This window comes from Egretta garzetta, unplaced genomic scaffold, assembly GCF_000687185.1.
Source record: "Egretta garzetta isolate BGI_Z169 unplaced genomic scaffold, ASM68718v1 scaffold547, whole genome shotgun sequence".
Taxonomy (NCBI): Eukaryota; Metazoa; Chordata; class Aves; order Pelecaniformes; family Ardeidae; genus Egretta; species Egretta garzetta.
Genome location: NW_009260174.1, coordinates 170,618 through 197,081, shown reverse-complemented (window position 1 = coordinate 197,081; position 26,464 = coordinate 170,618). Strand labels below are relative to the sequence as shown.

Sequence of the window (26,464 nt, the reverse complement as noted above, 5' to 3'; positions counted from 1 at the left end):
TCTCATATTACCTGTTACCTCCCCACCTTTTTTATTTCTTTTGCCACTTCTTTTCCCCTATATTCTTTCAGTTTTCTCCTGTTATAATTAGTCTCTTAGTCTGTAAGCTTTGAAGGACAGGGTATATTTACTATTTTCTACAATGTTTACTTCAGCTGGGCCAAATTTGGGTGGAAGTTTAGTAACTACACTTAACACCAACATACCTGTTTAATAACATTAAATATAGTAATTCAATACATAGCAATTTTTTACTAAGTGAAAACCATGAGATGTCGAGGATATTAATGTTAGGAGAAGAAAATGTGATCTCATTCTCTATGTATTTATCTTATATATAACGCTGTATAATGTTCACAGTCAAAATATTCATGGTCAAAATATTCTTATTGCTTCAGCATGAACTTTTTGTCATCTACTTATGGATAACTGCAGCTGAGTGCAATAAGATGTTTTTAGAACTAGTAAGTGTCTCATAGAGTGCAGATTATTTGTGTCATTCTGGTGAAATTTACAGGGTACATAAAAAGAATTTTACTTCCACATGAATTTTTGAAATCCAGACTTTCTTTTTAGGATTCAAGTAATACTGAGGAAAGAATCAAGTCTCTTATTGGCTCATTGAAACATATGGTGTATGAATATGTTTGTCGTTGTTTGTTTAAGGTAAGATGATATTTTTCTGGCTTTTATACAGTGCACTGGGTTTGAAAGTATTCTTTCAGCAGTCAACACTTGATCTACTTCATGAAAGCAGTATTACGTCAGTACGTCAGTTCAAAAACAATTTGAACACCCTTACTCCATGTTTTTGTTCTGTGTTGTTCTTAATATCTGTCTGTTCTGAGTTGATGTGTCAGGCTTGTAAAAAGGCATCTGTATACGAAAAAAGCAATAATAAAAAGAAAACAAAAATAATTTGTCCCTTTTAGGTAATTTTGGCCTCAAAAATATAGACATTGAGATGAGAAAGCCAATATTAGTCAAACAGTTCATCTTATACCTCATAACACATACATAATGTTTCCTAGAGTATGCTTCCTTATATTTGGTCCTGTCTTTTCTGAAAAGTCCCATGCAATTAATTTTTCAGTAGTATTCTTGGTAATTTAATATTCTTCAGAGCGATAATACTCTGAAGCTAAGGACAATCAGGCTGTCATTGTCAGGTATCCATAAGGCATGTATGTGGGAAACCACACCATGGAAAATTCAGACAACATTGTTTAGAAGTAAAGAATAGAACTGAGTTCTACAGAAGTGCAGGTGTGTTTTGTTTATCAGCTGGTTGAGATGCCTATGCTTTGCAGGCTTAACCCAATTCCATGCACCAATGTTTTTAAGTCTGTTCTTCCCTTTCACCTGTGCTTTCTGCTTTTTAGTAACATTTCACCTTCTTGAAAGAGATAAGTGCCAGCTTCCTTATGCTTACTTAAAATTCTAATGAAAGAAAATATGTGTATGTCTTCTATCATCTAGTAAAATACATCTTCCAGATTATAGCCAGGCTTTGAAAATTGGAATCCTGGTTCTAGGTTTCTGACTGCTCTTGATTTTCCAGAGTACCAACTTCCAGTTCTTCATGTTGACTTCATTACACAGTAATCTGTCCTTTCCAGCACAGCTTTGGTAAAACACATCTAGGAATGTTTCTGTGTACGGACATGGGAATCCCAGTTTTAAGAAGACAATATTAGTTTCAAAAATACTGTCTTGAATGTCTGCATGGTTTATTCTATGGCTCCAGTAATTCATTATTCATGGTTTTCAAGTGATTATTCATGGAAATTCAAGTAATACAACAGACCTAGAAAAAAGTCAGAAGGTTACAGTTGTTTGGGTTTTTTTAAAATCAAAATTCTATTTCAAAAATTTGCTATAAGAAGATGTAAAGCATTTCCTATGCACAGTTTAAAAAATATGGATTCTGTTTCATATACTTGCTTTATTAGAAGGAATTGGGTTTTTTCTTCCCTTGAATTTCAATGTAATTAGTTAGATACAGGGCTTGGGTTAGTGTTTTTCCTTCCATTCCAGAGGTATGTAGCAATTTGGAATTAGGATATGTGTCACTACGTCACTGCTATGGAATTAAAGGTGTTTTATTAATGAAATTTTGTTACTTCTAAAAACAGCAGAAAGGTGACTTTTGATGAACATATTAAATACATTTTTACTGCTTTTATTTCAGGCTGATCAGCTAATGTTTGCTCTACATTTTGTACGAGGAATGCACCCTGAACTTTTTCAAGAGAATGTAAGTGCTAGAGGAAAAAAAATTCCTAAGTGATTTACTGAAACTTAATATGAAGAGTAAATGAGTAGATAAAAAGTTTTTGTCAGTAAGTGTAGGATTCGGGATTTTGGTTTATATGCTACTGTTTTTCTATACTTACTTTTGAATGTCATTATATTTACTAGGTTAAAGTAAAGATTACCATGAGAAAGGTAGGTAAGTGGTTGCCTTTTAGATGGGGGTCTGATAAAGATCTTTATGGAGGGTTCTTGCAGTTTTTTGCAGGCACTGTATCATTGTTTCCCATCACCATGTGGCTAGACAGTTATCCATCCTTCCAGTTAAATACAGACATTCCTTTGTAAGTAAAGTGATGGATACACATCTGTTTCACTGTGGCTAAGGGTTGCTTGCACATTGTGCCTTGGTATTGAAATACAGAAGTATGATTCTGCAACCTGTGGTTGAAGTCACTTAAAGCGAAGAGCCTTCCTGGCAGGTGAAGTAGGAAGTTATTTTTTGTGCATTTCAGCCATTGGTTCTTCAGTGTCTAAGATATCCCTGGAGCAGTGATCATTTATGTCCTCATTTGCAACAGTGTCTTCAAGAGTGCACTGTACAGAGAATTTCCTTCTCATACATAGTTCTCTGGCCACATAAGTATTGGAGTCTTTGCACCATAGTGGTCTGTCTTTGAGAGGAATGATGGGCTCATCCTGGAATGGTTTGTATTTTTGATAGCATAGTGTGATGCAGTTGCTTTAGGTTCAAATCACATTTAATAAAAATGGCTGTCCATTTAGTTTTCAGGCAAATGCTGTGTTATTTGCATATTTGTAAAAAACTGAGAGATGTCACGTGTCCTTTTTGACAGTGAATGAGGTCTCTAAATGAGGCCTAATCTGAAAATGCCTGATTTATGTGGAATTTACCTGTTGTTTAGAGGCTACTCTATTCCCACCAGAATTGCAGTAGAGTTTACATACTGCTAACCCTTATTTCCATAGGGCAGCACACATGTCAGTAATTGCATGTTCTTCTCTTTGGGTGTTAGAGAACGCTTTTGCCCAACATAGAGGTTTAAGGTGAATTTACATGTTTCTGATAAAGTGGTACTTTTAGTGGTGATTGAATTGGTAAATATAATTTAAACACCTGTTAAAATTCATCTGAGCATGTTATCGTAGCCCGTCTTTGTAGGAAACAGAAAATCCAGGCCTATCAAAGTAGTAATTAGTTTCATCATAAATGATTTTTTTAAAATAGGTCAGATGCGTTACTGCTAAAATTGTTTACTTTTCTCCATCGTCCTTACAGGCAGACTAGACTAGCTGACTGAGATCGAGGTGCCAAAGTTATAGTTGTCTATAGTGTAGTGAAATTAATCCTATGAAGCCTATCTGCAATAGAATAATACGCACAGTTGACTCAGTACAGTTGCTTAAACATGGCTGATTAGCATAAGTCAAGACACATTTAATTATCTAAATACCTACATGGAATGCAGAGACAAAGCTTTCTAGTCCTTGAGTTTATGAAGGCAGCAACTTGCAAATAGTTTTCTGACTAAAATAAAGCCTGGCTGCCTAGGCTTCCTAAGTATTTTTAAGTCCTACTTTATGTGTAGGTTGCTATTGTTTGGAGTGCATTTCCATCAGATATTAGAGCTCTTAACCAGCTTAATCTAGATTACATATAATGCACATTCCTGCAGTATCTGAGTACTCAAGAATTAAAATGGGCAAATAATATCAATAATTCTCTTACTTCTCTGAAAGGAGAAGTTACTTTAATTAAATTGTTAAGAAAAGAGTGCTTGTGTAAAAATATTTATTGAGAAAAATGCAGCTAAAGTGGTAATTCTTTTAAAGTTATTTCTTTTAAAGCTTTTCAAGTCATGAGTCCAGAAGTCACTTATTATGTTACTAGAGAGTTTAGTATTCTAAGTTCCTATCCCAAAAGGGTTCAACCTTCTGCACTTGTGATTTTTTTGCATAGTGATGAGAAATTTTATATTACAACTTCAACATTATATTATAGAATGCCTTGGTTCTTAGTAGAGACATTCTCTTTCTGAATCAATATGTATAGATTTTTAAGAGGTAGTTCTACAAGTCTCTACATATTATAATTCTGCTTTTCCTCATAAAAATATTACATGATTTCTGGTTTTAAAACTAGGGAGCCTTCATGTATTTTTCTGTGCACAAGCGTTTTCTTTGTAATTGGGAGAGGATCATCAGTTTGTAACCGAAAGAGAGAGTTGTTACAAGACTCAACTAGATTGATGGATGAAAAAAGCTATGCTGTGGTCTGTATCAGAGTGGTACTAGTTGGTTTACTTTTTCATTTGGAAAGTTACTGTTGTCTTTAACAATAAAAAAAATCAATATTTTTCTTTATCATAGAATTATAGATACTGATAATGTAAAATTTTAATACTCGGAAGGGGTTTTAGTACATTTCTTACCACCGACAAATATAGGATTATGTCATTTGTAGTATATTTTTAAATACTTAGCTAATCTGTCTTAAAATGATTAAAAACTTTCTTATTGGATACAAATACCAAGTCTAAAAGATTTAGTCATACATAAATTCAACTTACATTTCCCCTTTCTTAATGCAACCTAAGTATTCATAATACCATTCTATTATACTAAGTATTCCTCTTGCTCTAATAACTGCATCATTTGGATACTATAACATGAAACAATATTGAAACATGGATTCTGTAGTTATCTGTTCTATGTCGGCTGCTCATACCGTATCAGGCAGTATCTGTGTCTTTGCCAGCCAAGTAGGTTACTTCTTGCTAGTCTATAGTTAGGTGATCTGGGTGAAAGCTGTGGGTGCTGAGAGGGGTAGGGCTTGTAAAGAACTTAGCTTAGGTTCTGCAAAAGGAATTACATACTGATAGTATTACCTGGAGTTTTAAAAATGTTATAACTCTTTCAGAATCTAAGCTTTGTTTATCTTCCTGTTTTGTCTACATGCTACTACACATTAATCTTTATTCTTAAAGATGTCTTGTGACTTATCTGAGTTTTTTATTTATTCCCCCTAGGAATGGGAGACTTTCACAGGTGTGATCATTGATGATACCATAAGAAAATCAGTAAGTTGCATTTCTTTGTGTATTTACTTAAATCTTGAAAAGTTAAAGGTATATTCTTACTATATTGTTTGATTAATTGTATTCATACATGGAAGGAACAGATAACGTCTCACATAGAAATATATAAATATTATAAAACTTTTTGAAAGTGTCAGCTCATTTTCTAATTTGCATAACTTTTTGCCTTTCTTGCCTTTTTTTTTTTTTTTTTGCTATTACCAGGATTGCAATTTGTTTTTTCAGTGATACATTTGAGAAGGTTTTAAGCCCACTTCTGTAACTAGGATTTCCCACACACTTTGCTAATTTACATGCTTTTTTCCTTCAGCTTCAGAGTTCTGCAACTGGAGATGGGTAGATACAATTTCATAGGTGACAGAGCTGGCTTAAGAAGCTTCTGTTCCACATCTGACCACTCATACTGTAGTTTACTATCTACCCCTCGATTCTATTGAATCTGTATACTTTCAAAATAACCTTCCAGTAGAAAAGCGTAGAGAAAAAAGTTAAGCTTTCCATTGTCTTATCTATTATAGCCCTTCTCTGAAAAAGATATTTTAACAAAAGTTTTGAAAGGTGTTTTTTAGGAAACATAAGCCCAATCAGGGATCATGAGCTCAGTCTTTGCCTCTTCTGTTGCTAAGGTCCTCTTTCATTCAGGGTCAGGCTAGTTCATTTCCATCAGACTTAGCTCCAGTTTTCATCATTCCCTATTACTTTTAACCTTTAGCCTTGTTTAGATATCTATCAGGGTATCTCATACATCCAGTGGTAGAAGACAATGACTAGTGTCAGTACCTCATTTTTAGAATATCCATAACACCAACTGTGTTCACCTGCATGCTGGCAGAAGTGGCAAGTCACTTAAAACACGAAGTATTACTCAGACTTTCTTACTTAGGCAGCTGGTTGCTGAAAAGATGCTGAAATTCTCAGTTTCTCTGGCCCTTAAATGGCTCTACAGGTTTTGCATTTCATTGTGAACATAGAAGTCCTGCTTCATCTCTGTGGAGTCTTTATAATTCAATTATATGTCAGTGAACTTGGTGAATGCCAAGTATTTTCTTGCAGTAGGTCATTTTCGAGCTATGTGAGATCTAATTGTATAATGGAATTTAACATTAGTCCTACCTCTACCCCAGCTAAAGCACAACCCATAGATTTTGGAGAGATTGTGGACATGCATGATTCAACGCCAATTCTAACTGGAATATGTATTGCAGACCCATGTCATGTTTATTCCTAGAATTGCTTCTGAGTTTCCTACTTTTGTTCTTTCTCAGACTGCATAACTTGTGGCTGAGCTATTCTTCTGCAAGAAAGCTTTCATTTTTTCTGCTGAATGTTTAAGATTACTCTTAAAGTTGCTCAATGGTTGAGAGGTACATTTCCATACAGAGACTGTCAGACTGGTTAGTGGGTACTGTAAGCTTTTTTTATAAAGGATTATATGGTGAATACAGAGATTCCACAGGAGCTTAAGCTATGTTGTTTATCCTTAGAATCTCTTCCATCCCCAGCATCTTAGAAGCAGAAACATAGAGCAGTAGCTAAACTTTACCAGGGCAGAGATGTCCAAAAGTGATGTTTTGCCTGGTGAATTATGCCAGAATTACTCTTTGTGTGAAGAACCATCCTCTTCATGACTGTGAATGTGTGCAATGGAGTTATTTTTTGAAGTCAGTTGCTCAGAGTGCATATGCAGGTAGCCAATCATTTGGGTCACTTGTTTTTAATGGAAAACTACTTAGAGTTGAGTGTGTCATACAGATACTTTAAATGATAAAATATTTTCAAGCTTCAGTAGTTACACAAATGTTAATGTGAACAGTATATCTCAAATTACTGGTAGATTTGTTTTCTTATGCCATTTACGAACTTAGCAAAAGACCACAGAAAGATTCCTGTTATGAATGCTATTTTTATTAAAAACATGGGTTTCACAATCTTATATCTGAATATAGTGTTTCACAAAAATTTGTGTAACTTATGTGCATAACATGTAACTTGCTTCAATAAGGATTCACAAAGAAGCGTTCGTGACCAGATTCCCTCTTGGATAGAACAGGACCGAGCCTGGGCAGTAGCATCTTTGAAGGTATATATCATGTGGTGGGCTGAATTTAGCTTAAAAAGCCTTTGGTTTTAGCAAATAGTAATTTGGTCTTGAATACTCAAATATGTATTTGCCAGATGAAAATATTTTGTTATTTTAAACTGTTTGTTATATCTTCCAGAAACCATGGCTTAATGTGTATCCATTTGGAAAAAAAAAAACCAAAAAACAAACCAAACATTTTTTTAAATTCCATCTCATTTTTCTGAACCTTTTAATGTACTTCTTTACCCCATTTAACAATTACTTTCAAAGCACGTGAATGAAGCTGTCATCTTACTTAGATTAGAAAATATTGTAAACCTACCCAAGGTACTACAATTTGTATAGGCAGAAAAATATACAGAGGAAAAATGGCAAAGTATTCAATTTCAGGTTTCTCTTATGTAATGACTTTCATGAACCACTTCATATTCTATTAAAAACCATAAACTCTTAATTGGTAAACTAGTTTTCTGCTTATCAGGTTTCCATGAACATCTTTAAGGGTATTTTGGAATATGTTATTGCTCAGATCAAGTAATTTCAAACTATAACAAAAAACACTTTCTTGCTTTGAAATTCTGTCTGAGGCTCTTCTCCTGTATGTAGCGCAGCAGCAAGAAGGAACACCTTAGCTGGTCTTTGGCAAGGACTTGCTGCTAAATTCAGAATTGATTATTTTTCATTTCTCTTCACCTGGGATCAGGAACAATTTCAACAGTGGTGTGGTAAGCATGATTGTTAGGGGTTTAACAAAACAAAAAAATAAACAAACAGAAAATGAGTAACTGGGTCAATCAGTAGCATGTACTGATATAAAAAGAATCTGGTTATGATTAAAGGAAAGGACCACAAATGGGTAGAGCTCAAAGTTTAAAAAGAAAGAAACTGGAAGTTTAAAAACAAAAATACTGAGCAAATACAGACTTAGCATTTCCAGGGAATAGGTAAACAAATCGTTGATTTTAGCCCCTCCCCCTTTTGTTCTGTAACTCTGAGGACAAAATTGTATTGAGTTATGTGATATGTACAGTATTTACAGGTTTAGGGTCATAGTGATATTTGTAAATTAATTAAAATACACAATGTCCAAATGGCTATTGTTATATATGTATGATTCGTTTTGTAGATTTCTCTCCCAGGTCTCTATCAGACACTTTGCTTTGAAGATGAGGGTCTGTGGCACACTTTTTCTCAGAGCTCTGTGTGTGAGCAAGACTTTCCATCTACTATTGTAAAACGAATTTCCTTATTTCAGCAGGTAATCTTTCCATATTAAATTATTTAAAAATAATTATGAGTTCAGCATAGAAAGTAAGTTTTACATCTTGGAAATTTAGGCTTCAGGGTTTTTTGAATTATAAGCAGTGACAATATCTACATTATTTTACAGCTTAACTAGTTTATTTAGTCTAAGGTTTGGAGTTTTTTTTTCTGTAATACATATTTAGTTTTCTCTCATCTGAGTCTTTTTTTACATTGGTGTGTTGGCTGCAACTGAGCATACCCTGTAAGGTAACAGGCTCTTTATTAATATTCGCAGAATTAGTTTTATGAATAGGTATTAACATTCTTTCATGTTCCTTTGCTACTGCAGAATTTGTCAGTTTGTTGAGCATCATTAATTTAGTTCATCATTAAATGTGCAAACTCACACATCTGACTGAAACCCACAAAACGCAGTAGCAGCCACTGCTTTTTAGAATAGTCATCATGAAATACTACTCTTCCTGAAAGCTTGGTGATTAAAGAACTCACCAAGAATGTTGGAGAGGCAGGTTCCTTCTTCCATCCAGGGATCCTTCTCCTCTGGAAGAGAAAAATTTCATCCCTCTTGTGTTTATGCTGTGATTTTTCATTTGAAGTAACTTCATATAAAATGAAGGCCCACCCAAAGAAGGGATGAGGTGTAAGACAATTTAGTTTCATGCTGGTTGGCTCTTAGAGGTCTCTATTTGGAGTTTTTCTGGAGGAGGAGAATTTCTAAAATAGCATGCATGGAATTTAGGAACAAACCATTTTGCAAAGGAATTTGAGTCATGTTTGATTTGATGAAACACAGAAGAACAATCCTTATGTGTGCAATCTGTTGTCATTAAAAATTCTGCATTTATAGGAAAATAAATCTGGAATGATCAGCATATTATGTATCTAGTTCCTTGCATAGAAAGGCTAAGAATGTTTCTGTAGATGAAATACGCTGAAAATACCTGGTTAGATTTATATGCCACTCATAAGTTGTTTCTTTCAAACTGTGTGTTAAACTTAAAAATAGTGCAGTAACACTTCATGTAATCTCAAGCTTAAAAAGCAGTGCTTTCTTAAAAATGTATTGAAGTTAAATTTTTCCTCCAAAACTAACAACAGATATTCCAGACTTGGAAACTGGAATGTGACAGTAGGTGCAGAATTGTGGCTTACAGGTTTGCAAGTAAGGGGGTGGGAGAAGGGTTGGTGATTTTAACAGATAATTTCTACTGAAGTTGCATTAGTTGTCTGCAGTTGCCTGCACTGAACGTTTGCAGGAAGTTAACTGAAAAAGAGGTAGCTGGTGGGGAAACTGCTATTTTAATTGGTATCTGAACTGATTAGCTGTTTGTGTTCCATAGTCTTTTGAAGAACGGTAAAAGCATCTGTATATCTAGGAGGTCTGAAAATCAGAATGTATCAGGAGAAAAAGTTAGATAGGAAACTCTAAAGGTGTGCTTAAACAATGGAAATTCTTTCAAAAGTGGTTATTTTACTGTATTACTGCACAGAAATCAGAAGCATTAGTATTCCAGTTAGGACGTTACTACCTAAATACATGTATAGAATTTAGATTAACAGTGTAAAGCTAAGTTTGCTTTCTGTCATTCTAGTTACCCACATAGCAACCTTTTTTCTAAAACATCATAGAAAATGTTCTAGCTTACAAATAGACATTAGATGTAGATCTGATTCTATTAATAGGACAAGCTACTTACAAAAGAACAATTACATTAGATTTTCTTGGAAAAGAATGATCAGATAGCTCTATATATTCAGAGAATATAACTTTTTCTAAAGAGAAGTTTAAAGAATTCAGCCTTCTTAGAAGAGTCTTGCTTTTTAAATTCTCACAATATACTTTTATAAACTCATCTCACCTGAATATATTTTATTTTAAGGTACTTGTGGTCCAGGCTGTCAGACCAGACAGACTACAGAGTGCCATGGCTCTTTTTGCATGTAAAACCCTAGGTAAGTTAAGTTTTCACTAGGGTGTTCCCACACAACAGTTAAATTTTTTTTTTGTCCTGTATTTCTCTTTTATTTTATAGTTCTTAGGGAACCCCTAAGTTTTATGATTTCATAATATGCTGTAAATGGTTTTGCTGATTTTGTCCTTGTAAAGTATTGTTTAAAAGTGCTTTTAAAATGGTTTGCTTTATGCTATGTAGTGATTTAAAATACAACAAAAGATCAGTTAATTTCTTTTAATGAATTCTTTAACACTGGAACAATTAAGAAAAGAGTAGCAGGTGTTCTATAAGTTTTACACTAGAGCATTTTCCTTAAGATAGAAATTTTCCAAAAAGATTGTTTCATTTAATGTCATTTACCATTTAAAAGATGTTAGGTTTGAGATTTTGTAAATTGGATCTCAAAAGCTTGTTCCATATTTTCAGTAATTTTTTTCAGTCTCTTGGAACTGTAATACAATTTTCACTGTCAGTTTAGAAATACACATGACTTAGAATGATTCAACACTATGATTGTCTATTTGTTCTAGTCTGTCTGTTTCCTCTCTGAGGTCTGTTGTATCCAAAGTTTGGGACATACATTCCAAATAATCTTAATGCTGCAATTCAGCACACCACAGCCTTCCTTCAGTTTTTAGCAGTTAATAACGATACGCATACAGAAGATGAATTACGAGTGCCCCACTGGGTGGACACTAGTTATAAAAGCACCCTCTGCATTACACAGGGACAAGGCAGAATATGTTGTTTTTAATGTGGCACAGTGTCCAGACAGAAGTGGGAGTAACAGAAGGGAAAGGATCTAGATTGTAAAGACCGTACATGTAAGTGGCAAAGGCTGTTTTTTAATATGGTAGAAAATGAACCTGGAAAATTGACTCATAGGCTGCCAAGATAATATGGCTGGACTTACATTTCCAATACATGTGAAGATCTGCAGCTTGAATGATCTTGAGATGGGTAATTTTGACTGATAATGCAATAGATGAGTTACATGTAAAAAACAATGACTATGGTAATTTTAAGTTCTTGAAATATGTGTCATTTCTTATTAGTATAAGATTAGGTATGAGTTTAGGTTTCTGATTCTTACATTTTTAATGGCATTTGCGTGAGAGTTTATCTTACTCTCCCTTTTTATTCTCTGTATGTGGGCATTATTTGATGGTCAAAATTTGTTCCATGTCTGCCACCAAGGCCAGTATTTTCAGGAGTAAGGTTAGCCTGCTCTGTCAAACATTATTAGTAGATAGAGAGGGTACTTTCATCATGGTGAGTATACAGCTCCCATGCTGACAATGTGTCTGCCTGTTGGAATTAAATGGCAAGTGCAATCTGCAGTACATGCATCTCAAAGCCCAGCAGAGACCTGAATTCAGAGTAAGCTTATTCACCCACTTGCTGTCTTCCAAATCTTAATGTATTACATAAATTGATTAGGCCTATCTTGATAGCAGTTCCCTGGAGGTGTTCCACAAGGGAATGTTTTTTGTTGAATGAAACGACAGCCTCATGGAGGAAGGCAGAATACCATTGACTCCATTTGTAGGCAAGGTTTCATCCACAGATTCGTCATGCATATCAGTGAGTTTTTATTTTGAGATCATGTCATAAATCATGACTAGTGCTTTCCAACTAATGAAATGGGTCACGCTTGTATGAGTATTTTTTTCATATTTTTTTCTAATATGTCTTTTTCATGGTCCTTGCCCTGAAACTTCTTAAACAAACTGTTTCACTTAGATAAAAAGGGAACCTTAAGTTTCCAATCTCCTTCGGCTGTTTTGCTGTGAGAAAAATGAGTTGTAATAACCTACAAGAAAGCCTTCCACTGCTGTTTTATCCAGATATGTTTTTTTTTTCTTTTTTTCATCTTTCACATGTATTTTTAAATTTATGGATGAAGGAGGATTAAAATAATTTCTTTTGAAGATAAATTTCATAAGAATTTTCTATAAATGTATTTTGTGGGCACCCAAAGTATGTTTTGGGTTTTTTTTTTATTATTCTACATGCTATACTGAAATGCACTATGTTAGCAAAAATCATATTGACAATATACTCCCAAATCATTCATAGTGATCATTGAGTTGGGTTTTTTCATATCTGCTTTAACTTAGTTTTTTGAGTCTGTCTACATCAGAAATAGTATTTAAAGAGGCTTGATTTTAATTGCCTACATTTTCATATCCTTCAAAAAAGCAGTAGAAATACAAAGAAAGAAAATCAGTGCAGGATAAACAAGTCTGTATTTTATTCCCACAAACCCATTCTCCTATAAAGTAGACCAGAGCTCTCATGGTCACATTGCTTCTAGGCCAAAATAAAATTACTTCCCAAAATAAAAAGACATAACCTCTCCTGGTTTCTGTACTGGAATTGTGAATAGTAATAATGCATTTACTAATATTTTTGTACTTTGTGTCTGTGTACAGATCACTAACAGAAGGAATTTTAACAAGCACTGACTTTAGTACAGAAGTTTTGTGAAAAGTTGTTCATTGATTTTATGGAAGCTTCATCAGTTTATACAAAATGTGAAGTTTGGATCCTGTGCCAAACTGTATTTATATGTCAGGAAATGTAAAATCTGGAGTAGCTTGTATTTGTGAAAAAATGTTACTATAAACTCAGTTTGGAGGAATGGCCTGAAAGCTAGTATGCCGGGCAGCTTTCATTCAAAGTGTAAGCTTCTTTCAGGCCTTCTGAAAATGCGTCCATATTTGGCCAATACAGCATTCATTGAGAAACAACTTCCAGATGTTTGTCCAACGTTTTTGAGACTCTAACAGTTAAGCGTCCCTGAAGAGTCTTAACTCACTGAGCATGCTTCAGTCCAGTACTGAACAGCCCTACTTTAATTTCAGTATTTTATAGATCTTCTAGGGTTTAGAGTTTATTGGCAGCGAGCAGCAGAACTCATCAAGGGAGCTGCCTAAATCAATTGCCTTATGGTTTCAGTTTATATCTTTGTCTCTGCTTATGTTACCTCTGCATGCCTAATGAATGTAAAATGAAAATATTTTCCAATATTAGTCTTGTTTAATTATTTTTTTAAGAATTTTGATTGATAGTGATTTTATCTGTTTAGCTGCATATGTTAAGAATCTCTGTACAAGTACAGGCAGAGAACCCAGACCTCATACTAACCTTTGCCAACATAACCTCTTATATTGAAACTATACAGTATTATATAGTATTCTATGTGGAAGTAGTAACTCAAGTCTGAAAGCAGACTGTACCCTCAAAGAAATGTGTATTCCATCTTTTAGTGGGTGTGGCATAGATATCACTGATTTGGGCTCTTCTGTCTTGCTTTATGTTGTGATTTCCCATTGCACCTAACACTTCACTGTTAGTCTAAAGATGCATTGAAACTATGTGGTTGATGCTGTTCATGATACGCTTATGCACATAGCTTTGGGCTTGTGTATAAATGCCTTGCCTATCCTAGGTCAACTTTCTAAACATTTAAGTTGTATATCAAAGCAAACAATAGACTAAAGTAATTGTAGTACCAAGAACTGTGTAAAGTCAAAATCTAATAATTAATGCTCTCAGGACAATACAGGAGAGAAGTTCTGCATGTGGACATACACACTGTGATTAGTTTTAACACATAGCATAGCTTCTCATATTCTTATATTCCAGCTCTTCTCTTTTTGTATGTTTTCTTGAAGACTACTCTCGAAATAAAGACTTCCATTTATATTTGTCAAGCTGGAAGTCCAGGCACCATTTTGGTGCTTGCGTCTTTTCTTTATCAATACAGGGTGGCTTCTACCTGCATATTGTAAGGATTATTTTTTTTCTCATTGTAGGACGAGCTTTATGGTCTGTGTCACGATCCACTGTTGGGTTGAACAATTTGGCAGAGGTTAAACCCACTTGCTTTCCAACCGACCTCAGATAATTCTGGGAGGTTGGGGGCGGCTGGGCTTGACTTCTGATTAACTCCAATGTTTTATCGTGACTAGGTTCCTTTCACATTCTTGGGAACAGAATTAAGACTCAAAACGGAGTCAAGTGCCAAGTCACTTTATTTGGCCAACAACAAATATGCGAGAGAAAAGCAGAGAAAGAGAGGAAGAGTGGTCTGTGCGCCGGTGCGGCCCGAGCAGTCCGTGCGGCCTGAGCGGTCCGAGCGGCCAGTGCACCTGATGTATCCTTGAATCCCATGGAGGGCAGATGTTCCCGGACGCTCCTCTTGGTCTCCGCTGGTTTCCCCTTTTTACAGCGTTATCCTCTTGCATAGTCAATAACTGTTTTGCATACCAGGCCTCCCATTTGGCAGTGGGGTGCATGCCCGGTACCATCACTAGATGGTGGTCGAAAATCCCAGGGGGTCCGAGCCCCCTCCCCATTGACAGTCAACCCTGGGCGTGGATGTGTCTGCCTTGGTGATTAAACCATCCTGCTCAGTTGTCCTGGTGATTAGGCTTCAGTAGTTAAACTTGCCTGCCACCAATGTTGAGACAAGTTTTTAGTCCCTTACAGTCTGCATTGAACAGAACTTTAAAAGACAGATGACCTTTAAAGTGGTTAATGAAGTACACCATCCTGTGTAGTCACTTTATTTCCATAATAATTCTAATTGTAGGAATAAAAGAATTATCTCCATCGCCTCTGAATTTGAAACGTCTGTATAAAGAAACTCTAGAAATTGAGCCCATCTTAGTAATTATTTCTCCTGGTGCTGATCCTTCTCAAGAGTTGCAAGAACTTGCCAGCGTTGAAAGAAATACTGAATGCTACCATCAGGTCAGTCTTAAATTAAAAACCACAATGTGTAAAATTTTACAGTAATAATATCTGGTTTACCTTTGTTTTTAAGGAAGTTAGTATGTAAAAGCATAGTTTGGTGTCTATGTGTTTGTTATTCCCATCTATCTTGCCACTAACTTCTGATTCCATTGCCAAAATGGGGTGGAGAAGAGAGACACAGTTAGTGATCCTCACAGAAGCAGAATCCACGAGAGGCATTCCTCCAACATGGAGATGAGAAAAATGAGAAGATAGATGGAAGAGACCAAAAGAGGCTGAGAATTGTTATATACACTGAAACATTATCTTTTCTTAGTGTGGAATAATTGAAATATGAACAAAACCCACTGAAAACTAGTGTTCATAATTTCCTCTGCTTATAGAACTTGCATATCTCTTTCTTCAAAAGAAAACAAAAATCAGATGTTCAGTATTTGCGAATACTTTGGTATTTTGTGAAATTCTGTAAAATATTTTGAGAAATTTTACAAGTAAGTGTTAACCAATTCATTTTTGATGGGGGTTCCTGAACAGAGCTCTTATATTTCAAGTCTTTTTAAAAAAGCATTTAAGATTGACCATGCAGGAAAGCCATCAGATTTCAGGAGTAGGTATGCAACACCAAAATCGTTTGCCAAGCCAATATAAAAGTTGTTTTTTGTCATGGTATACAACTTCTTTCCTGTTTTTCGTTCAACACAAAACTGAACTGGGTGAAGATAATTCCCCTTGAGCAGGCTTTAATCAGGAATTGTGCTGTTAAGAAATCACTTTTTGTTTTCTATGCCTGTTTCAAAACTGGATCTATTCAGAGGTGTTGAAAACAACTGTTTTTTAAGAAGAAATTTACTGTAGCTGTTAAATTTGTAGAACAACCTAGGTTGGAAGGGACTTCTGGAGATCATCTACTTCAACCCCTTGCTCAGAGAGGGGTAGGTCCCCCCTCCAATGCCAATGATGGAGTCCCACAATATTCTCTGTGCAACTTGTTCCAGTATTTGATTACTCACAGGAGAATGTTTTTCCTTATATTGAATGAGTATTTCCCATGTTCCAACTTGTGTGCGTTGACTCATGTCTATCACCATGTGTCTCTGAAAGAGTCTGGCTCTTTCTGCTCTGCATTCTTCAACCAGGTAGTTGTAGACAGCAAGAAGGTCTTCTGACTGCTTGGCTAAACAAACACTGCTCAGTGTGCCCTGTCCTTGTTGATGGTCTGCTCTGGAGTCACTTCAGTATGACCATGTCTGTCGTGCTGGGGAGCCCACTGTACTCCAGATGTGGTCTCACAAGTTCCAAAGAGAGGGGAAAGATCACTTGTCTGGACTTGCTGGCTGCTTTTACTAATACTTTATGGGATTGTCCTTTGCTGTGAGGGCCCATTGTTGACTCATATTCAACTTGTTGTCCTCTAGGGACTCCTTTTCTCCAAAGCTGCTTCCTAGGCAGACCCCAGCCTGTACAGTTGTATGGGGTAATTCCTTCCAAGGTGTAGGACTTTACACTTGCCTTGTTGAACTTCATGAACTGCCAACCTATTTCTCCAGCCTGTTCAGGTCCACCTGAAGGTACCCTGCCTTCCAGCGTATTGGTTGCTTGTCCTCCCCTCCACCCCTGCTTTGGTGTTAGCCATTACCTTGCTGAGAGTGCACCCAGTCACATAACCCAGGTCACTGATGAAGACATTAAACAGCATTTGTCCTAGTACTGATCTCTGAGGGATGGCAGTAGTTACTGGCTCCCAGCTAGATTCTGCACCCGTCAGCCCAGCAGTTCACCCATTTTTCTGCCTATCTTATGTTTCACTTCTCCAGTCCATATTTCTCCAATTTGTTGATAAGAAGGATATGGGAAACTATGAAAAGCCTTACTAAAGTCAAGGTATACAGCATTTACTGGCATCCCCTTGTCGACAGTGGCAGTCATCATAGAAAGCAATCAAGTCAGCTAGGCATGAGTTGCCGTTGGTAAATCTATATTGGCTGCTCCTTATCCCCTCTGTGTTCTTCATGTGTTTGGAAATGGCTTTTAAGAGGACCTGCTCCATAACCTTCCCAGGGACTGAGTGGAGGCTGACCAGCCTGTAATTACCTAGATCTTTCTCCTCCTTGCCCTTCTTGAAGATAAATGTTACATCTTCCTTTTTCATGAGCAAACACCCCAGACCAACATAACCTTTTGAAGATGAGAGCAAGGAGTGACATTAGCTGCCCCCCCAGCACTCTTGGGTGCATCCCAACTCATCCTGTGGACTTTCTTATTTCTAAGTGTGTTGAGCGATTCCTATATGTCTCCGTCTCTACTGTGGGTATTGCTTCACTCTTGCTTGCAGGTCTGGGAGACCTAGGAGGCCTGAGAACAAGCTGCAGCAGTGAAACCTCAGACTAAAAGGGCATTGAGTACCTCAACCTTTTTCATGTGCCTTGTCACTATGCGTCCTGACCCACTGAACAATGGGCTCACAACTCTCCTTGGCTTTCCTTGGCTGACAGGAACCTTACAGAACTCAAGAAATGCTTAGTCCTTCCCCTAGGAAGGAAGAAACCCTTGCAATGCTGCAGGCAATGGGTTGACTGGCTGGGGAGGACCTCTGCTGAACAGGACTGCGGGGTTTTTTTTAGATGACAAGGTGGATATGAGCCAACATTGTGCCCTGCCAGAAGAGAAATCTTTGTGATGACCTAATAATAGCCTTTCAATACCTACAAGAAGGTCACTGAGAAAACAGACCCAGACTCTTTGCAGTCAGGCATGGTGGAAAGAAGCAATGGGCATAATTGGTAATGAGATAGGTTACGACTGGATATAAAGAGAAACTTTTTCAACATGAGAACAGCCAAACAGATTTCCTGGTGCTGTCTCCATCCTTGGAGGTTCCCAAGAGTCCACTGGACAAAGCCCTCAGCTCCTGGTCTGATCTTTAATAGTTGACCCTACTTTAAGCAGGAGGTTGGACTAGAGACCTTCCAGGATCCATTCCAACTTAAATTATTCTATGATCCAAGTGGTTTCCTAATATTCCTAATACACAGTACCAATATGCTTTTTACCTTTCTGTAAAACGTTATTTCCTTCTGTCATTTGAAATATTCAGGGGAGGGGAGTTGTTATCTAGCTGATAACTGGTTAGCATAGAAATGGAAAATGTCAAGTTTAATGTCGCTTTTTAAAAGTCCTTGAAATTGTTCCTTTCCTGGAATGTAATATATTTTTTCCCATCGAATTGTAAAGATTTAGATCCTACTGCCAGCTTATCTAGCTGTGAATGTTTCAAAATGCATATTTCTTACTCTGCCACGTGGCTTTTTGTGTTTATCTCTAAATATTCTTTACCTGTCAGACTTTTAAAATGTAACGTGGTATGTTTGATTAAGGAGCAGTACTCAAAGCTAAGTAATTTGAAAGTTGTCCTACTGCTGAAAATATTTTGTTGTTATTATTTTTTCCTGCACTTTATCTTGCAATTTCAATAGAAGACCGGATTTTTCTTTTCTGTTGAATCGTTTCTCACATAGGATAAAGAACAGACCACTGAATTTGTGTGGTGTACTACAATATTACCTGGTGACTTTCAGTTATCTTCTTTTGGCTATTTTAAATTATTTCAAGATATTATACTTAGTTTTATTTAGGCAGAGGATATCCCTGTATCATCATATAAAGCTAAGGCCCAAAGTTTCTTTGATTGAGTACAATTTTAGGATGAAAAGACAGGGTGGATTTCCTCTCAAAGGATATTTGATGAAGACATAATAATCACAATAGTTCTGTTTTGCTATAGCAGTAATCCCAAGACAAGACTCTTCAGATTGGCTACGACCACTTTCTTTTCAACCTGTTTGGTTCAGGGTTTTTTGTTCTGTATAGCTTCCAATTAGATTCTAAGGGAGAACTAAGGTGAACGTACTCTACAGACAGTCTAAGATTAATGGCTGCAGAAATTGTGCCACAGCATAACTCCTTTCTTTATTTTCAGGTTTCACTAATTCAGTTTTGGATCTTTGTATTTCCATCTGAAGATCCATATTTATTTTAGCAGCAATATGGTACCATAAAAAATGAAGAAAAGACTCTTTGTTAAGCTATTCATATTTGCCAGTTAGAAAGAGAGCAACCTTGGTTTTTCAGTCATCTCAATATTACACTGAGTGTTTCTCTTCAAAGGAAGTACTCCTAACTTACAGTCAAAAGAAAATTCATTCCCATTTATCTCTTGTTTTTATTGTATCAGCAGTTCTGCAGTAATATAGTTCAGTGACTGATATTTAAATTACTTTTTGAGTTCCCAGGGAATACCATCACTGTCACCAAGTGATACATATTTTTTTTCCATAAAAAGACTAGGTAATGTTTTTTAAGAAACTCTGGTTAGATAGGTTTCAAAGAAAAACCTATGTTTTCATAAATCTTTTCCCTACTTTAGTAGCCTATCGCATTAGAGGAAATTCTCGTTATCTTTAGAACACCTTTTGCATATGCAGTTTAACTTGGAAACACAATTTTGTATTTGTATATGATACATTTCTGCTATAACTGTGTCTTTCATTTCAGATTGCAATGGGCCAAGGCCAAGCTGACCTGGCTATTCAAACTTTAAAAGAATGTGCGCGCAATGGAGAATGGCTGTGTTTAAAGAACCTGCATCTTGTTACATCTTGGCTTCCTGTATTGGAAAAGGTGAGGGTAGCTAGAGAATAATGTATTGAAAACCAGATAAAATTAGTATGCAACATTTCTGAAGCATTTCAAGCATTTCCATGGTGATGTTTAAAATTACAACAATTTAAAAATAAACATTTGCAGTTTTCTCAGTCGTGTGTAAGGTGAAATGCTTCATGTCTAAGCTGCTCCTTCCTTTGTGTGAGCACTTTAATCTTCATACAGTGTGGAGTATTTCTGCCACAGTGAGTGAACAATTGATCCTGTTAGGACTTCTGCTACTTCATGGGATACTGCCCATGTTTGCTGAACTCTGAATCTATGTCTGCTTGAATTTCTTCTTTTTTTCAGTTCTAGGACTTTCTTTTTATTAATTCTTTTATGTTAAGTTTAGCTTGTGTCTGATTCACCAACAGTTTTTGCTAATTTGAAATTAAAATGTCTAATGTTTTATAGAAACACACTCTTACTTACGGCATGTAAGGTGTACTAGTGGGTAAGAAGCTGACTATGAGCCAGCAATGTGCCCTTGCAGGAAAGAAGGCCATTGGCCTCCTGGGCTGCTTTAGGCAGAGCTTTGTCAGCGGATCAAGGTAGGTGTTCCTTCTCCTCTGGTCAGTCCCATTGAGATACATCTGGAGTGCTGTGTCCAGTTCTGGGCTCCCCAGTATAAGACAGGCATGAGCATACTGGAGCTAGTCTGGTAAAGCTCCACAAAGGTGATGAAGGGACTGGAGCATGTGTCATACAAGGAGACACTGAGAGAACGGGGATTGTTCTGCCTGGAGAAGAGAAACCTTGGGGGCAATCTTATCATTTATTTAGTGTTTATCGGCTGATGGGAAGGAGTAAAGGAGGCAGAGCCAGGATGTTCTCAGTGGTGTCCCATAACAGGACAAGAGGCCATGGACACAAACTGAAATACAGGAAATGCCATTTAAACATAAGACAAAACTTTTTTAAATTTTTTTTTTTTGACAGTTCAGCCAAACACTGAAACAGGTTGCCCAGAGAGGCTGTGGAGTCTCCATCCCTGAGCATCTTGAAAACCTGACTGGACATGGTTCTGGGAAATGTGCTATAGCTGACGCTGCTTTGAGCAAGGGGGTTGGGCTAGGTAGTTTCCAGATGTTCCTTCCAACTTCAACAGTTCTGTTATTTTAGGTACCAGATATAATTGTCATTTTGCCTAAAGAGCAGAATGATTCATGAGTTAACAGGTTTTTTTTTCTTTAATAAAGCACAGAAAACAAAATTATTATGATTATGCTTTAGAGATTTTCAAAATGAATGGATTGTGAGAAAATGTTAGAGGTTTTTGAGCTATGTTTCTTCCAAGAAGCATAAACAAAACTGTTGACATTGTTCTCAAGTCAATTGTCACAAAACTTTTGTAGCTTCAGTGGAAAATATGTCTGTTTGAGATGCATGTAAAGCACCAGCAATATGTTTTCATGCATTCAGCAATTACAAATTTTTGTGAAGCCTTTGTATTTGAAATAGCATTTGACAGTATTTATTCTCTTAGAACTCCATTTTCCTATCTTCCATTTTCTGTGAATCATATGTGAAGTGTGTATACAACAAACACTTGAAGAAAAAGAAATTAATATAGCTAGACAGTTGTTGAATGTCATCGAGATCTGCTGTTGGTAGGCAGCCTGCGTTCCAAGCCTTCATCTTTTGAGATGTAGCCTTCTTGTGTTTTTTTACTTAGAAGAAGTAAAGAACTGCTATATATTCTTATGCTCTGAATTTAGGATCTGTGAGGGAGTTGCAAATAGTTTGACAAGGCTAACTTTTTAATTTAGGATATTATAATTTTGTAAATACTGTTTGGTATATTAAAAAAAAAAAAAAACCAACAACCAAACTACATCAATATATAACATCTCTTTAATAGGAGCTGAATACATTACAGCCTCAACCAAACTTCCGCCTTTGGCTTACTACTGAAGTTCATCCAAAATTTACTCCGATTTTGCTTCAGTCAAGTCTGAAAATAACTTACGAAGTAAGATCTGTTTGGAAAGCTTTTATTGCATGTTTTCAAAGAATGAACTTCCTGTAAAGGTTGGATAATGTGGAGTATTTTCATAACTGGTTATGCCTTGTATTTCAGTTAGATGTAATACAAAAAATGCTATTTTTTTTTAATTTGTCTTGACAGATTTTTAATGATCACTTATAATGTATATGTGGAAAATTGCAGAAGCTGTGCTTTAAAGGGAAGGTTTATAAAATTTCTTTCCAGATATTTTTTCCACTTAAAAGTCTGAAATGAAAACATTTGTTTTGTCTTGTGGTCCAAATTCTTTTATGTGTTTAATCAGTGCTTCTTAAAAGTGAAAACCTACCCAGGTGCTGGGACATGGATTAAAACCAAGGAATTTCTCCTTCTTGATGAATGTACTCATCTGAAGATCATAGAATCACACTTTCTTTTCCTCATTTTTCTTTTTGGCCCCATAGCTTTATATTCACTGGACCCTTTTAACAAAAATGGCTCTACTCCCTTACAGCAGAATATACAGTTAAATGCTTTTACTAAAAATTGAGAGCTTTGCTTTCAGAACGGATCAGCCTAAGGATTAACTGGGACCATGCTACTTCAACTTGTTGGGAAGTGCTCTAATCATTTATGCACTTACATATCATGGATAAGGGTGCTACTAACTCTTCCATTGGTTATGGAGTGTGGAGATTTTGCCTACAGCTAAACCAAGAAGCTCTGACCTTTTAGAGTCCAGTGTTGCTGACTTTCAAGATACAAAAATTGTTACACTTCTATATTGACTGCAGGTATTTTTAAACTCCTGGGGTATCTTGCTTATATTGTGGTCTTCATTGGTACAGAAACTACAGGACTATATAGACTTGTCACGCTTCTTTTCATCTCGCTTCTTGAAGTTACTGATTCCACTGTCTTTGGAATAATTGGAACTTCGCACTGATGCCATATTCTAAATCCTTTTGTTAACTTTTTTTTCATTTACAGTAAATATTTCGTTACCACGAAAAGGGTCGGCAATGACTTGACTAATAAAGTTTGATTATTATGTGGTTGTGGTATGTCCCTTACCTGTTACCAGTCAAGATGTAAATAGTTTAAAAGACAATCATCAATTAACTACAATACTTTTCAGTTATTTGCCACAAGAGTGCATGTTTTCAGTTAAGCTGTTTTCAGTTGTTAGGCCATTTATTACAAGCAGATTTTTTTTCTTGTTAAATTTTGTTTTATTAAGTACTGTTTGTCATTTCATTAAGTTACAGATATTAACTTAGAATTCAAGAAAATAGTGCATAAAAGTATCAGGTTTTATGTCTATAACAGTGTTTTTCATTCCAACGCAGGCACCTCCAGGCCTCAAAAAGAATCTCTTGCGAACCTACGAATCTTGGGCACCAGAGCAAATTAGTAAAAAGGGAAATTTGTCTCGAGCACATTCTCTCTTTTGTTTAGCATGGTTTCATGCTGTATGCCAAGAAAGAAGAAATTATATTCCTCAGGTAATAATTCTTTTTGTTAGCTTTTAAAAAATTTACCCCATTTATTAACCTTTATACTTGGAAGTTTTTTTCGTCAGGTGTATGTTGGATCATGTTCAGAGATGAGTAATGCTTTGATGCTTCTGGTGCCTGTCTTCATTATTTTCTCTGAATTCATTACAAAATAAGATTTTGGTAGCCTAAATTCCTATCCCTCTGAAAATTGCTACTGCCTGAATTGGGTTATTTTGTGATCTGTGTACTAACTGATACTGATGCAGGAGAGTGAGGTCCCATGGAAAAGATTCTGTGAATCCTGTTTGCTTGGGACAGGAAAAAAATGGTTTGGAAACATATACAATTGAATGGTCAGCGTGAGAAAAGAGACACTTTGGTAGGAAGGAGGAGATGATATTGTCTACTCTTTCTGCACAGAAACCGTGTTCAAGGAGAAGGAAGAAAAATTGGGTTTACTGCTTCTTTGTGAGGATTATAAAGCTTTTCAGGAGACTGTGATGCCTGTATTAAATATATTAAACAGAACAAAACCCCAACCAACAAACTGTTCTATCTCTTGTTTACTTTATTTAGACCAGTGGTAAAATTAACCTGTCATCCGAAAGATTTGATCTGGCAGAACCTGGAATGTTTGAGTTTTTTGCTAGTTTTGACTTTGTGATTTAGAAGGTTGTTGGCCTCTTGTAGTAACAGACTTGGATTATGGTGTTCAAGAAGTAGAATAGGTGAAAATGTTTTAAGTACTGATCTGATACATGAACTCTTATTTGACTTTATTCAAATTCATGGTATTTTACCACAGCTTTCCAAGTGACACAAGACAGGATTACTGCTTTCTCCTTAATTCCACTGTAACTGTGTTTGTCTTATGTGCAGACTTAGTGATGATTTTATATTTTGATGTAGATTACCAGTTTCTAACATTGCTGGACTGCAACCCCAGCTAGAAGCTCTTGTATCTTATAATGAATTTCAGGTTGTTTTGGGTCCATGTACAGATCTGTCAAAAAAAATACATGATTACTGTTGAGAAACTGTAGCATCTTTCCAGTTTGACCTTCAGGGTGACTGGCTGATAGCTTGATTGTGATCTGTGGAGCAGATGCTGTCTTGACCTGAGACTGTATCCATCTCACTGGATACATGCATGTTATCTGACACATTTGCATGTTTCTCATCATGAGTCACATGCTCCTGTTCCTGTGATATGATCCACATGCAAAGGTACAACCAGAAGAAGATACAGCAACAGGAGATACCTCTGAGATTTGGATTTCCCGAGTTCTGTATCATATATTAATATTTATTTATACTTACTCATTTGCATTGAAAGCTTTTTGTGAGAATGACATACACATTACACATTAATGCTATATAAAGAATAATGCCACCGAGAACTGAAAGGAGATGCACACTGAACATGATTAAAATATGCATATGGAAGTCAGTGGTTTTGCTGTAATATTAGCAGTAATTGCTTTACTCACTAGATATTTTTTTCTGCCTGTAGAGAAGTGACATGAATTGGGTATGGTGATGAAAGTATAACATAGAAGGTGTTTTAAAAACCGGACCCATTTATTAAAATTCAAAGGAAACTGAAACGCAAAAAAGCCCTGAAAAATAAAATCATAATTCAATGTGTGATTTGGTCACAGATGTCAGTGAGTTTTAGTGAGCGGCTGTGTGGTGCTTAGTTTCCAGCCACGGTTAAACCACAACACTGAAGTAAATACTGTTAGGAACTAAAAGAAACTTAAGTTTAAGTTGCTCATACTGAATGGATTCTAGTTTGTATAAGTATGTAAAATTAAATGCATTGGTAGAGCTGATTTTTTCAATACTACCTCCACTGAATGTTTCCAAAGATGCATTTAAGAGGATATAGGTTGTTTCTTTTTTCATTCAGTGTTAAGTATTATACAGTATTCAGTAGCTATCTAATATGTGTATTTTACTTCATGATCATTACTGTGTGACTAATTAATTTCTTTGGATTTCTTTTAATGGTAGGGTTGGACCAAGTTTTATGAATTTTCTTTATCTGATCTCCGAGCTGGTTTTGACATTATTGATAGTCTCTTTGAGGGTAAGTCACTTTTTAAGGAAAGATTTCTCACCTCTCTAGTATAACCCTTCTGAATGTCTCCTATTTCTAATTTTTAGAATATTAAAAACTCTCATGGCAATTTTAATAAATTGGTTACTTTGCATGATTGTTTTGTTTGGAGTGGGGCCATTATGTTTAAAGGCTGCTTTGAAGGTATTTAAATTCTGCATTTGAATCATCATTGGAACATTTTCACAAATATAGACACATGACCAGGTAGTTAGGTAACTACATCAGTATGGGAAGCAGTCTGACCCTGAATAAGCCGTGCTTAGTCTTTATCAGGCTTTTCTGGACATAGATCCAGACTCTGAGGATGTGTTTGTATTAGTAAACTGATAAGGGCTGGACAGAGGCTCAAAACTATTCCATGATCGGGTTTATTTTTTCTTATATTTGGCTTATGCAGACTGACATTCTCATAGGCAGTAACAAGGCATTGTTTGTCAGATAGCAGAGCCTGGAGACTTTCCAACAGGCAGCAGGTAAGAGGTTACCTTATTTTAGGAGAAAAGAGAGTTTAGCTGTATGGATGCAAGCCACCTTGTGCCATCTGACCTCAGATTCAAGCAGGACCTGTCCCATTTCACCATTAGTAAAGATGTGGCATGAAGGGCTTTATCTTTCTACAACACACAGATAAGAGTGGAGATGCTGCAAGGCTTATCGCCAGTAAGCAAAACACAGGGTGAATCATAATTCCATTTTTGAGAGGTTGGGTAAACCAATAGTTTCTTTCTGCCAA

General features: G+C 36.1%; 1 protein-coding gene across 1 annotated transcript in view; it reads left to right on the top strand.

Moving 5' to 3' along the window:
* DYNC2H1 (dynein cytoplasmic 2 heavy chain 1) overlaps window positions 1-26,464 on the top strand; it is a 169,281-nt gene that overhangs the window by 84,054 nt on the left and 58,763 nt on the right. Inside the window, exons 70-80 of the mRNA XM_009641758.2 lie at window positions 577-666; window positions 2,192-2,257; window positions 5,304-5,354; window positions 7,375-7,452; window positions 8,582-8,713; window positions 10,602-10,674; window positions 15,277-15,437; window positions 19,992-20,117; window positions 22,003-22,113; window positions 23,457-23,612; window positions 25,623-25,698. Coding sequence (XP_009640053.1) covers window positions 577-666; window positions 2,192-2,257; window positions 5,304-5,354; window positions 7,375-7,452; window positions 8,582-8,713; window positions 10,602-10,674; window positions 15,277-15,437; window positions 19,992-20,117; window positions 22,003-22,113; window positions 23,457-23,612; window positions 25,623-25,698 — 1,120 coding nt within the window. The remainder of the gene's footprint in view (window positions 1-576; window positions 667-2,191; window positions 2,258-5,303; window positions 5,355-7,374; window positions 7,453-8,581; window positions 8,714-10,601; window positions 10,675-15,276; window positions 15,438-19,991; window positions 20,118-22,002; window positions 22,114-23,456; window positions 23,613-25,622; window positions 25,699-26,464) is intronic.